Consider the following 13,371-nt stretch of genomic DNA (forward strand, 5'->3'; position numbering starts at 1 on the left):
TGCACAAGAGAGAACTAAGCTTTATAATAAGCAAGTGGCTCACTCTACTTTGCTTTTAATAAAGTACTATTTGGCGACCATCCTACGGAATTTATAAAAAGCTGGACTAGGTCACTACTGTTTCATTGGATTTAACAGAAGCATTGAAAAAAAAATCTATAGATGATCTTGTTTTCAAGTAATGTAGACACAATTCTGCCCAGAGCTAGAGAGATCTGAGTCCTTGTTAGATTCTCTTCCAGGATATGATTCTTTAACTTATAGTAAGTAGCTTCTCATAATTGAAAATCTTCATTAGCCGAGGGTTCTAAATATTACCTGGGAACTTCACGCTTGCATGAGAGACAGGCTTTTAAAGCTGCCACCCTTCAACTACTTGACCTGAATTTGAAGGAAAAATGATTATATTAAGGCAACATGTGTTGCTTTGAGTGGTTTTTCAAGAACTAAAGAGTTGCAATATTTTCTAAGCTTTCTGCAATGGCCCTTGGCTTTTAAAGATGATGCTAGAAATCCTGTGCAGCCTTGAACTGGGAAATTCATACATGCAAAGAACCATCTTTAAGAATATTTGCATGTAACATTTGTATGCACTCTGTCAGGAGGTGGGGAAGACAGCACTATTAAATGTCAAGGCATGAATTAGAGCATGAGAGATGTTTTATAAAGGTCTGATTTGGCTTTACCTGGGGAAATGACTTTGTGAGGTTGCCAAAGGAAAGATTCATGGAGGGTATCAACCATTCATCTCCACCTGTACAAACAGGCCATTCACTTTCCTCTCCTCATTGTGGCATAAAAATGGGGACACGTTGTCCCAGCCAATCTGGCTAGCTTCACTCTGGCCTTCATTTATTGGTGTTTTTTTCTTTTTTGATACAGGATCTCCCTATCTTCAATCAGTCATCTAACATCTCCTTGTCTCATTATCCTCATCTTTAAAATTATAGAGTTGAAATAAATGACACTATGATCTCTTCCATCTCTGTACCTAAGATCCTACTTCCCTTACCATGACCTCCACACTTTACAATATCAGACCTCTTCATCGGGTGCCAATTAATTCATTAACAGGCATCTACTATTTCTACTAGTTTCTGGGAGACACAGGAAAAGGGGGATGGGAGTGGGGGGAAGCAACCTCTGACCTCAAAAAGCCTATTTTCTATCCAGGGAGACAGCATGTGCAAAATAGAAGCATATACAGAATAAATATACACAAAGTAAAAGCAAAAAAAATACATAATGTAATTAAATACAAGGTAGTTAGGGAGGGAGAGCAATAGCAGTTGAGAGGATTAGGAAGGCTCTAAGTAGAAAGTCCTGTCTGGGCTGTGTATTGAAGGAAGTGTAGGCATTCTTTGAGATGAAATGTGAAGGGAATGTGTTCCAGGCATGGGGACAGCCAGTACAGCATGAAAAAGAGAGATAGAATACCATGTGTGAAGAAAAATTAGGACAGTTTGATTAGATCATAGTGTGTGGGAAGGGAAGTCATATAAAGTTGGGAAAAAAAATCAGAGCCAAATTGTGAAGGGCTTTAAAGCCCGAGGAATTTATATTTTCTCCTAGAACAATAGGGAGCCACTGGAGCTTGAGTAGAGAAGTAACATGGTGAGTTCTATGCTAATGAAAAATCCTTTTGGCAACTGTATGGAGGATGGAATGTGGAGGGATTTGAGGCAGGGAGAAGAATTAGGAGATTGTTGTGATAGATTAGGCAAAAGGTAACCGGATCCTGTTAGTAGGCAAAAAGGAGCAAATATGAGAGATGTAGCAATAGAAAGAGCAAGAGTTGGCAACTGATTGAATTTGTAGGATGAGAGAGGGATATGAATCTTGGGGTCCAGAAGAATTGTGGTGCCCCCAGCAGGAATGAGGCATTTCTGTAAAGGGAAAGATTTGGGGGAAAGATAAGTTCTATTTTGGTGATGGATGATGAGTTTGAAATGTTCCTGATACATCTATTTTGAAATGCTCAATAAATACTTGGTGATTCAGGACTGACATTTGGATATATAGAAATGGATGGATGGATGGATGGATGGATGGATGGATGGATGGATGGATGGATGGATGGATGGATGGATGGATGGATGGATGGATGGATGAGAGAGAGAGGGAGGGAGAGAGAGAGAGAGAGAGAGAGAGAGGGAGATCACCTGTAAAGGAATGATGGATCAGTGTTGCTCCACCACCCCTTTAAAAGACCCATGCTAAAGCATGAGAGAGCACCAGAGAGTGAGTAGAAAGATTTTCGTCTATAAGCTATAAAACCTAGGTCTGCATTCCAGTTCTAACTCCTACTAGCAGTGTGATCCTGGGCAAGTCTCTTCAATTTTCTCATTTGGAGATTGGCATACATCAGAATCATTGCCAAGAAAATACTTTGTTAACAGCAAGATAATATTGTTTTTGGTGTTGTTTGTCCTTCATTTTCAAAGAGGACCATGACATCAGGAGGTGATGTCATGACTTGCGCTAAATTGGATTTAAGTGAGGGAAGACTATGCAAAGTCACCAACCTCCAGAGCCAACTGGGTCCAGTGGCAAGATATACATCAGGATTACTGGAGATGGCCCCAGATGTTTTAAGGCAATTGGGGTTAAGTGACTTGCCCAGGGTCACACAGTAAGTATCTGAGGTAATATTTGAACTCAGGTCCTCTTGACTCCAGGGCCAGTGCTCTATCCACTGTACCACTTAGCTGCCCCTAATAGCAAAATATGTATAAACATGGACCGTCACTATTATTACATGTCCCTGCCCAGAGCAACAACACTTGATTTCTAGCCCTAACCATTTATACTCACCGTTGCACAGTGAAAAGAGGAGCCTAAAAATAAAAAATAAAAAAAGAGGAGCCTAGCTCTGGAGTTACATGACTTGATTTTACATTCCACCTCTGACCTTATTACCTGTATGATCTTGACTTAATCACTTAACCTCATTGAGTCTCAGTTTCCTCACATGAAAAAAGATAGGGTTGAACTAAATCAGACACACAGCCACTCTCTACAGTCTACAACATTCTCAAGTGAAGCCTGAACCAGATTAAAACCAGATTAGGAAACATTTAACAAAATAAATAAAAATACAATAAAGAAGAGATTGTGTTTACACATGGTTTTCCAAGTCAATACATGCCTTTGTTGTTGTTCAGTCGTGCCTGACTTTGTGACTCCATTTGAGGTTTTCTTGGCAAAGATAGTAGACTGGTTAGCCATTTCCTTCTCCAGATCATTTTACCAGTAAGGAAACTGAGGCAAACAGGATTAAATGACTTGTCCAGGGTCACACAGCTAATAAATGTCTGAGGCCAGATTTGAACTCAGGAAGATGAGTCTTTCTGACTCCAAACTGTCAATTTCTGACTCAAAAACTGTCCATTAATTTGCAAAAATCTCCACATCTATGGAAGTTCCTATATAGTATGTTTAGGTATGGAAGACAAACTTCTACACATAGTATGTAGTGCTGGATCCAAAGTGGAGAATGCCTGGGTTCAAATCTTACCTCTCGTGATTATTAGCTATTTGACCAAAGTCAAGTCCTTTAACCTCTCCCATCTTCAGTTTCCTCATCTATAAAGTGACAAGTAGCGTCTACCTTGTAGAGTTGTGCTGGGCCCCAATGAGATTATATTTATATATGTGTGTGTGTGTGTGTATGTATGTATGTGTATATGTATATATAACAATTTGCAAACCTTCAAGTCTATATAAATTTCATTTTTTTATTATTAAGGATAGAAACTGGGGGCAGCTAGGTGGTGCAGTGGTAAAGCACCAGCCCTGGATTCAGGAGTACCTGAGTTAAAATCCAGCCTCAGACACTTGACACTTACTAGCTGTGTGACCCTGGGCAAGTCACTTAACCCCCATTGCCCCACAAAAAAAAAAAAAGGATAGAAACTGACCCTATAATTCCATTAGTTTAGGAAGACTCCCTCTACAAGTGCATGTGGCCATTTTCTCTTAAATTTATAGTCATAAAAAATTCAATAGAGGATTGAGAGGTCAACCAGTTAGCCCAAGGTCACACAGCCAGTATGGTTTATAGGCAGGACTTGAACCCAGATCTCCCTAGCTCTCTGTTCACTAGCCCATGCTGCCTCTCAATTGCTAGTATTATGCAAATTCATCTAGTAAGTATAAATTCTAATGATAGTTCCTTTTCCCCCTACCCCCACCCATGGGCCTTGGTTCTACTTTCTGTTCCTTTTGCATTCCACCTCAGCCACCTGTTCTAACTTTGGTCAGCCTGAATAATCTGTGGCACAAGCACTGCCTGGCATTTACACAGATGTAGGCAATGCTGGCCTTCAGGGACCAGCGCCTGGCATCTGACTTCCAGGGTAATATAGCCTATTGTCTGCACAGGTGCCATTTAGACAAGCAAGCAGGGGCCATGCACAGTAAGTGATGTGATGCCAATTTCTAGAGACAGATCAGGGTTTTCCATCTTTTCCATGGACTGGTTGAGCTCCCAGCATTTACCAACAAGACCCAGCCTAGGAGGGCAATGTCCCTTGTTGTCCCTGGGACTGAACATGCTATTCTCTCCTGAACAACTTCCTTCTCCAAGGAATGTCCCTGCTGTTGGAAGAGCATTTCTTCTTGAATGGAAAATGAGAAGTCAGACTTCTTATGGTCAAGTGGCCATGAGGTTACAAATTGAGTGAGAGGTGAGGGTCTCAGGGAAACTCATAAGACTCTTTTGGTAGAAATTGACTCTTACTTCTCAATGACAAGCTGTGCAGACTAACATAGCTATTAGTTTCCCCAAAAAAGGGCCCTGCACTCTAGGTACAATCAGCTCTTACATTACTGATGGATCTAGACAACTATGAGTCCAGATTCTGGTAAGAGGTATACCCAAGAATGCTGGCCTGCTTGAAGAGCATATGGCAAAATCAACTTTGGACCCTTCAGATATTTCTATTTACATCCCACGAGATTATTTCTGCCCTAAAATATTCATTTGGCTTTATATAAAACATATAGATTTATATATTTACATAATATATATTATATTTGCTTACTTACTTACTTACTTACTTACAAAACTGGCTTCCCAGATGTCTTAGCAAGGTTGTCACCTGGTTATTTGAAGATTAGGAGAGGTGGGGAGAAGGAGCAGGGGACAGAGATGATCTGGGGGCCCACCCAGTTACAGTTAACCTCTATAAACAGCCAGCTCATTTCCCAATTTTACCAAGATTCCCAGGCTTCTAAGACTCAAAACCAGCATGCTTGGAAGGGGCAAAATGCAACAGAAAGGTGGGGAGGGGGGTTGAGATTATCCACATACTGAACTGTTCCATATCCCCTGTTGTTGTTGTCTAGTTGTTTTCGGTCATGTCAGACTCTTCATGACCCCATTTGGGGTTTTCTTGGCAAAGATACTGGAGTGGTTTGCCATGTCCTTTTCTAGCTCATTTTACAGATGAAGCAACTGAGGTAAACAGGGTTAGGCAACTTCTCCAGGGTCACATAGCTAGTAAGTATCAGGAGGCCAGATTTGAACTCAAAAGATGAGTCTTGGGGCAGCGAGATGGCGCAGTGGTTAAAGTACCAGCCCTGGATTCAGGAGTACTTGAGTTCAAATCCTGCCTCAGACACTTGACACTTACTAGCTGTGTGACCCTGGGCAAGTCACTTAATTCCCATTGCCTAAAAAAAAAAAAAAAAAAAAAAAAAAAAAAGATGAGTCTTTCTGACTCCAGACCCAGAGTTCTATCCACTGCACCACCTAGCTGCTAATGAGCAGCTAACAGCTATCTAGGAATGGGTTCATGGTTGTTATGGAAAGAACATTGGATTTGCAATCATCTATCATGAGCTCAAATCTCAGTTTCACCCATTGTCTACCTGTGTAATCTTACAAGATAGTTGGCTTCTTGAAGGTTTCACTTCCTCATCTATAAATATGAAGGGGCTGAACCAGAGGACTTCAAAGACACCACAATCCACTTGGTTACCAAATTCCCTGCACTCAATATGACTTTTACTCACCCCATTTTACTATCTAATGACTCATATAATTTCACTCTATGCTGCATAAAGTCAAACTGAGCATAATCTATCCTATAGTCAGTTGGTAAAAACTTTTCGACATCTCTTTTCTCCTCCTATTCTCACTTCCCAATCAGTAAAGAATGAACCATGCCACTCCAAGATAAAAACATCTGGGGCTTTGAACTACTCATGAATGTCTGCATCTTGCTTTCTTTGAGACTCAGCCCTTTCCATGGTAACCTGCGAGGTAAGAGTGAGGACAGACGAGCCTGAGGGAGATGGATATAATCAGCTGGGAAAAGAAAAAGACATTATTAATTAATCTTTCAGTTTTATAGCCCCACTGTTTACTAGTCACATCATGTGCATAAAAGGACAGGGTCAGCCCCATTCCCAACCAGAGAAGGAGAGAGAATAAACTGTAAAGGAATGACACTTGAGGTGGAGAGGCAAGTCAATCTATCAGTGGGCTGAGGAAGGCAGCAGCTGCTACCCATAGCCCTAATGAGAACACCAACTTCTTCTTTCTCTGGGACTTTCTTGTAAGTAACTTAGAAAAGCAGGGGAATCCAGCAGCTCTGAGTTGTTGTTTAGGCAGGGCCATCATACTGAATTGGAGAGCGGTGAAAATTGGAGGGGAGGAGAGCAAGAAAGCTGGGTTAGCTGTCTCAACACAACAGAGCCATGCAGCTCTGGGGGTCTATTGGTCCTTGGTATCTCCCCTTCCTGCAACTTTGCCATTCTGTTTTATGCATATCCATGGGAATGTCTTATGTGCCTGACTGTACTATGAGATGCCTGAGGTCTTGAGCATAAAAAAATTCTGGAGGATTTTACAAGACTCTTTGGGGATCTTCTAAGAGAACCCACCCCTATGAATAAACACCAGGGAATTAGATTCTTAAAAAAGGCAGAAATAGCTATTGGCTTTGCCAAACCAAATTCATCAGCTGGAGATAATCGGACTTTCCTGGTCAATAACTTCAAAAAAGGGTATAGAGGATAAATAAAGAAAAAGCAAAGTAATAGAGACAATAAGACCTCACTCTTAGTATGTATGTGGAATTTGGAAAACTTCAAGATGTTTTCCTTTGTTCCTATTTTAGCTTGATGTATTGGGTCCCTATAATGTTTGATAATGAAGTTCTTGAAAAAAAGAACTGTGCTATTTTTAAGGAACAGGTAAAAGAGACAAAAGAATAGACTGACAAAAAAAAAAATCTTTGCTGCAGGCTAAGGTGAAGGAACTTAGGTGTACAGAGGAGAGGCAGTGGCTGAAAGAAAAAAGAAGGGGACATTATCCAAGGGCTTATTGGGAAAAGATGAGTATGCCCCAACCTGGTACCTTGACAGGACTCTCTAAGAACTCTGTAAATCCTACATCATTCATTCATTCATTCATTCATTCAATCAATCAATCAACATTTATCAGTTGTCTACTATGTGCCAGGCTATTGAGCTAAGCACTAGAGATGCAAAACAAAACAAAACAAAAGGACAAAAGACAGTTTCTGCCCTCAAGGAGCTTACAATCTAATAGGGGAGAGTCACTGTTTATCATTATTACAATTTTTTAATAAATATATAAACTAATTTTTATTATAATACATTATTTATTCCCTTTTCTTTTCCATCCATCATATTACCTCTGACTCAAAGTCTAACAACCACTGTTTCTTCTTATTTCCGCAGATTCGAAATGTGGCTGCCAACCTCTGCGTAGACAGTAAGCATGGTGCCACAGGGACTGAGCTGAGGCTGGATATCTGTGTGAAGGATGGCTCTGAAAGGACATGGTCCCATGAACAGGTACTTCAGCCACATATATATATATATATATATATATATATATATGGAGAGAGAGAAAGAACTGAGGCATAGTGAGAAAAGCCTTGGTCTAAGGAAAGAGTCAGAAGACTTCTGTGTCTTAATCCTGACACATGTCTAGTTTTGTGATTTTAGGCAGGTCGCTATATTTGTCTGTGTCAGCTTCCTCATATGAAGTAGAGAGAAGGTAGTTACAATAGCTGAAATTGAGGTTATCTGATCTCACTATTTCATTTTTTACAAATGAGGAAATTGAGGTTTAGAGATAATATGTGTGAAAGTGCTTTAAAAAAAGATAAAGTATCATGGGGTGGTTACATATTGAAATATTTGATGATTAAGTTCATAATTTTTAAAATTTAAGTATAAGGTGTTCTACAAACACTATAATGACAACCTAAATTTCTATCCCTTCTAGTTCTGATCCTACAGGTTAGTTTACAAAACCCAGATAAGTTACTCCCTACCGGGTAGGGTTTAGGGTTTTTTAAAATAGCTTTTACAAAAGTCTCTAGTGTGATATAAGTCTGACTCTAATATATGCAAATTCAACTCAACAAGTATTTATTAAATTCATGCAAGGGTCTGTGAGGACCAGAGATGTGAAGGAAAATAATGAAATGCAGTCTCCACTCTACAGGCACTAACATTAACCAGATAATGTCAGAAGGAAATATATGAAGGACAGTAAACATTAGTGATATGATAGTCTGCCTCATGTGACCTTCTAGCACTCTTTTATGGAAGGAGGGAGTGAGTGTAAATGAGGTAGGAGGGATGTAGTTAGCCATATTCCCACCATGTTCCACTGGACTGATATTATTATGAACTCATACGAGCAAATTTTTGATTCTTGACTAGTTCCATACATTTGGGTTTAATCTGGGATACTATCTTGTTTCCCTTCTGGAACATGACCTAGAAAACACCTTCTTTTCCCAGGAGAGTTCTCTCCCAAAGGCCTTGTTAACTACCCCTAATCATCACATTCTTCTCTTCCACATGGAATGGATGCATCACAATCTCTTTATTTTGTTTTTGTTTTTTTTTGGGGGGGGGGTTGGGTTTTTTTTTTTTAGTGAGGCAATTGTGGTTAAGTGACTTGCCCAGGGTCACACAGCTAGTAAGTGTTAAGTGTCTGAGGCTGGATTTGAACTCAGGTCCTCCTGACTCCAGGGCCGGTGCTCTATCCACTGCGCCACCTAGCTGCCCCCACAATCTCTTCAAATTCTCTTACTGTGAATAGCTGACCCCTTCCTTAACTGTCATAACCAACTTCAAATTTTATTTAAGTGTAAGACAACAGCTTGAGGTCAGACAACTGAAGAAGACGAATATTTCATTCCTATTTATAGTTTCTTTGAAAAAAATTCATTTATTTGTGGAAGTAATCATAGGGACATTTCTTGAAGATGAGCAGTTCAAAGGACAGGCACGTCAAACTCAAGGCAACACACTCTGGCCACTTGCAGTGTTTGGAGAATAGGCCAATTTACCTCCAGCTGGTGTTAGAAGGGCCTGGTTAACGCAGCTGCAGTATTGTAGTATGAGGGTCATGCAACTGTGATACTACAAAAGTGGGCTAAGTAGTGTTCTATCAGGTCACATGAGTATGAGCTGGTGGCCCTGAGGATCTTCAGCCTGGCAAAGAAAATGCTTAGGAAGTACATAACTGTCTTCAAGTATATGTTTTTGTTTTCTTTGTGTGTGTGGGGGGGGGGCAATGAGGGTTAAGTGACTTGCCCAGGGTCACACAGCTAGTAAGTGTTAAGTGTCTGAGGCCGGATTTGAACTCAGATCCTCCTGAATCCAGGGCTGGTGCTTTATCCACTGTGCCACCTAGCTGCCCCTTGTCTTCAAGTATATGGAAGGTTATTCTGTAGAACAAAGTTTCTTAAACTGTGGGCCCCATATGGGTCACGTAACCAAATGTGGGGGCTGCAAAAAAATTTGGCAGCAGTAAAAGGTTATGGATGTCTATTTTATATACCTATATACCTGGGGTCATGTAAAAAATTCTCAGGCAAAAAGGGGTCATGAGTGAAATACATTTAAGAAGCCAAGCTGTAAAAAGGAATTGGGTTTTTTCTTCTTGCCCCATAGCCTGGAGCTATAGGTGGGAATTGCAAAAGGTAAATCTAGGCTTTATATGAGGAAACTCTCCCTCCCCAGTAGAGTTGTTCAAAGGTGGAATGGGCTATTGAGCTTCCCCCTCTTGGAAGTCTTCAAGCAAATGCATTATTGCAGGAAGCCCTTTAGGGTATGGGTTGGATTGAGTAGCAGTTGAAATCCTGCCCAAATCTGGAATTCTGCGCTTTTATCCCCTTATCACTGGAAGGCCCAGTTTTCTCCAAGTAAGTTGTTGGAAAAGATGAGGCCAAAGATTCCTTCCAGCTCTAAATCTATGGCCCCCCAAAACTGTGACGAGCTTTTAGGAAACCAGAATTCTCAGAAGGTTAAAGTTACAGACCTTATTACTGTGAAGTCGAGTGTGTATATGTGTGTGTGTTTGAGAGAGAGAAAGCTGTGCGCTCTTCCTCTGTCTCAACTCATCTGAACACAAAAAGAACATTATTCCGGTAGACGAGGGGGCTCCCTCAGCCAGACAAGTTTCATCTGAAGCTAGACTGAGATAGATGAGGGCTTGAATTTTTTCTCTGCTGAGTAACTTTATAAGAAGCAATTACCTCCCACATACAAATACAATTCAGCGGCTGAGAGCAGAGATAGAAACTCTTATTTTGGGGGTGGGGGGGGATGAATCCAAAGTACCGCCAAAGTTAATCATGTAGCAATAACCTTTAAAATCCCATTCAAACAACACCATTTTGCCTTTTTTTTTTTAATTTTCTTTGGCTGGTCTGCAGTTCAATATAGTGTCAGCAGAGGGCAGCACCAGACAAGAGAAAAAACAACCCACTTAACGTGAACCAAGAAGTAGAAAGGTTAATGGCTTTTTAACACAGAGATTTCCAGTCCCTAGAGACCCAGAAGATGGAGCTTTTCGGAGATTAAGCTAGGCTGACAGGAGGGAAAGAATTAATCATATTTGAAATACAGATCGCAGTAAATTGATTCTGAGGTTAAAATAGTACAATCTGTTTTATTTTTCAGTAATGAACTGAAGGCCAGATTCACTCCTTGTGCCCGACACAAGCTAGTGTTTTTACATGTGGATTTCAATGGCTAAAGAGACAGGAAGTATGGAAGCAAACACTGTGCAGGGATTTATTCTATTTTCTAATTTGAGGAACAAGAATTCGAGCCCTTTCCCAGCTGAAGGGTGCTTTGCAAAAAGACAAAGGCAAAAAGACCAATGAGAAAGAGGGGAAAATGCTTCCAAGGAGAATGGTGGAGATTTGAACCCTATGTGTAGTTGAAGGCAGACGTTAGCAAGGAAAAGAAGATGTGTAATTGTTTCTGCTAGCCCCGTCTATTTAGTTCCTTGCCTTGGCATTAGCATGCTAGGATTTTTAAAATTCCCTTTAGAGAGCAGAAAAAAAAAGGTGGTATTGTTTTGTTTGTTTATTTGTTGTTGTTTTTTAATCAAATGACACAAACTATTCTTGGATGTCAAAATAAAACTTAGGATACCTAAGGAACCCTGATACTAAGGTGGGAGGCATAAAGGCCTAATTAGCCTACCCTTGTTTTTCCATGGCAAAACACTGACCCCGTGAAAGGGAAATTACTCTGCAATCACTATCTACTTCTATCATAGAAGCTGGGGATTCTCCTATCCGGAGAGCTATAGTGGCTATGTTGACATCAAGATAAATTGAAGTCAACATAAATGGTGAAAGGACAACTTGCTGTGATAAATGGGATCACTAACAATGAAATTATCAGAGATTCTGTATAAGGAGGAATCGGCCCCTTGGAAGGCTATAGTTGTTGGGAACCAGGCATAGCATTTCAAGAAAAGTTGAAGAAAATAATCATTTTCCATATAAAAAATAGAAATATTTCTCAATTCGATTGACAAGATTAAAGCAACAAATGTTTCCACGTTGTCAACTTTACTGTACATTCGAATGTTCCAGAACAGAATGAAGGCAGTGCATACATCCTCGGTGTCAATGAAATGGCAATGGATCACTGTGCTGTTTGTCATAATAGATGGGGGACCTTGGAAATGCCGAGTTTGGGACCTACCTCTGACCCATACTGGATATATGGCCCTGGGAAAATCACTTAATCCTTCCGTTACTCGGGCAACTAACTCTCCAAGACTATAAATTTTAGAACCACTCTCGATCTGCTTTGGTAGAGGAGATTGACCAACAAGAGTTACCTCCACTGACAAAAGAAAACATCCATTGCCATCCTATCCCAGTGGTAGGAATAATTAACATCCATCATTGATAACTCTGGTTCAGAACTGAAGGATTACTTGTAAATCAGGCAGAAATCAGATGAACTAGTCAGCAAATAATGACTGTCTTTTTTTTTTTTTTTTTAGTGAGGCAATTGGGGTTAAGTGACTTGACCAGGGTCACACAGCTAGTAAGTGTTAAGTGTCTGAGGTCGCATCCGAACTCAGGTACTCCTGAATCCAGGGCCAGTGCTCTATCCACTGTGCCACCTAGCTGCCCAATGACTGTCTTTTTCTATGTTTATCAAAGGTAGAAAGACAAAGGCTCTCCTCCCCTCCCAAAAAAAAAGAAAAAGAAAAGGAATAAATGGGCATCATAGCAAATCCAGACAAAGAAAAGGGCTTCAAAGCTTCTTCCTATCAGTATTTTGCTGAAATTGTGTTGACAAAATTTTGTCTCCTTTTTTTTTAAAAAGAAAAAAAGAAAGGTGAAATCTGATAAGTTATATTGTGACACTTTAGAATAGGATAATTGAAGCCTGGCTGATAGGATCCTAGAACTAGAGTTGGAATGAACCTCAGGGGCCACCTCAACTACCCTCCTCACTTTACACATGGGGAAGCTGAGACCAGAGAGGTTAAGTTACTTGCTCAATGCCACACAGATAATATGAGGTAAAACTGGGATAATAGGTTTAGAAGTTGCATGACTTCTCTGTTTATGAGCCACTTCCCTACAATAGAAAGCAAGCTCTTGGAGGGCCCATAATAATTTTTTCTGTTGTGATATACTCAACACCTAGCAAAGCACTTTGTACATAGTAAATGCTTAATAAACATTTGTTGGGTGAATGAACAAGTAAAACAGTTGTTCTAATAAATGGCTGGTATGAACTACAATTAAGTGCCAGGAAAAAGGCATAGTCATTATAGTTCTCAGGGTGGAAGGTACAATAGAGAACATTTAGTCCAGTCCCCTAATTTTTTTCAGATGTGGAAACTGAGACCCAGAGAAATAAAGTGATTTGCCCAACATGACCATAAGTGATAGATGCACTGGGGAGAACTCTGAATCCAGAGTTCATTCTACTGTATCAAATGACCTTCTCAAATATATTGAAAAGAGGAGAGAGAATTTATTAAGTGCTTACTGAGTACCTGGCTCTTTGCTAGGTTTCTGGATGCATCTGTAAGCAAGCAGGCCAGTT

General features: G+C 40.2%; 1 protein-coding gene across 2 annotated transcripts in view; it reads left to right on the forward strand.

The window, feature by feature from the left end:
• Positions 1 to 13,371, forward strand: part of GALNTL6 (polypeptide N-acetylgalactosaminyltransferase like 6) — a 1,532,830-nt gene that overhangs the window by 1,484,438 nt on the left and 35,021 nt on the right. For both annotated transcript variants that reach the window (XM_043972447.1, XM_043972448.1), the window contains one exon: positions 7,714 to 7,830. In XM_043972447.1, coding sequence (XP_043828382.1) covers positions 7,714 to 7,830 — 117 coding nt within the window. The remainder of the gene's footprint in view (positions 1 to 7,713; positions 7,831 to 13,371) is intronic.

Source organism: Dromiciops gliroides, chromosome 6, assembly GCF_019393635.1.
Source record: "Dromiciops gliroides isolate mDroGli1 chromosome 6, mDroGli1.pri, whole genome shotgun sequence".
Taxonomy (NCBI): domain Eukaryota; kingdom Metazoa; phylum Chordata; class Mammalia; order Microbiotheria; family Microbiotheriidae; genus Dromiciops; species Dromiciops gliroides.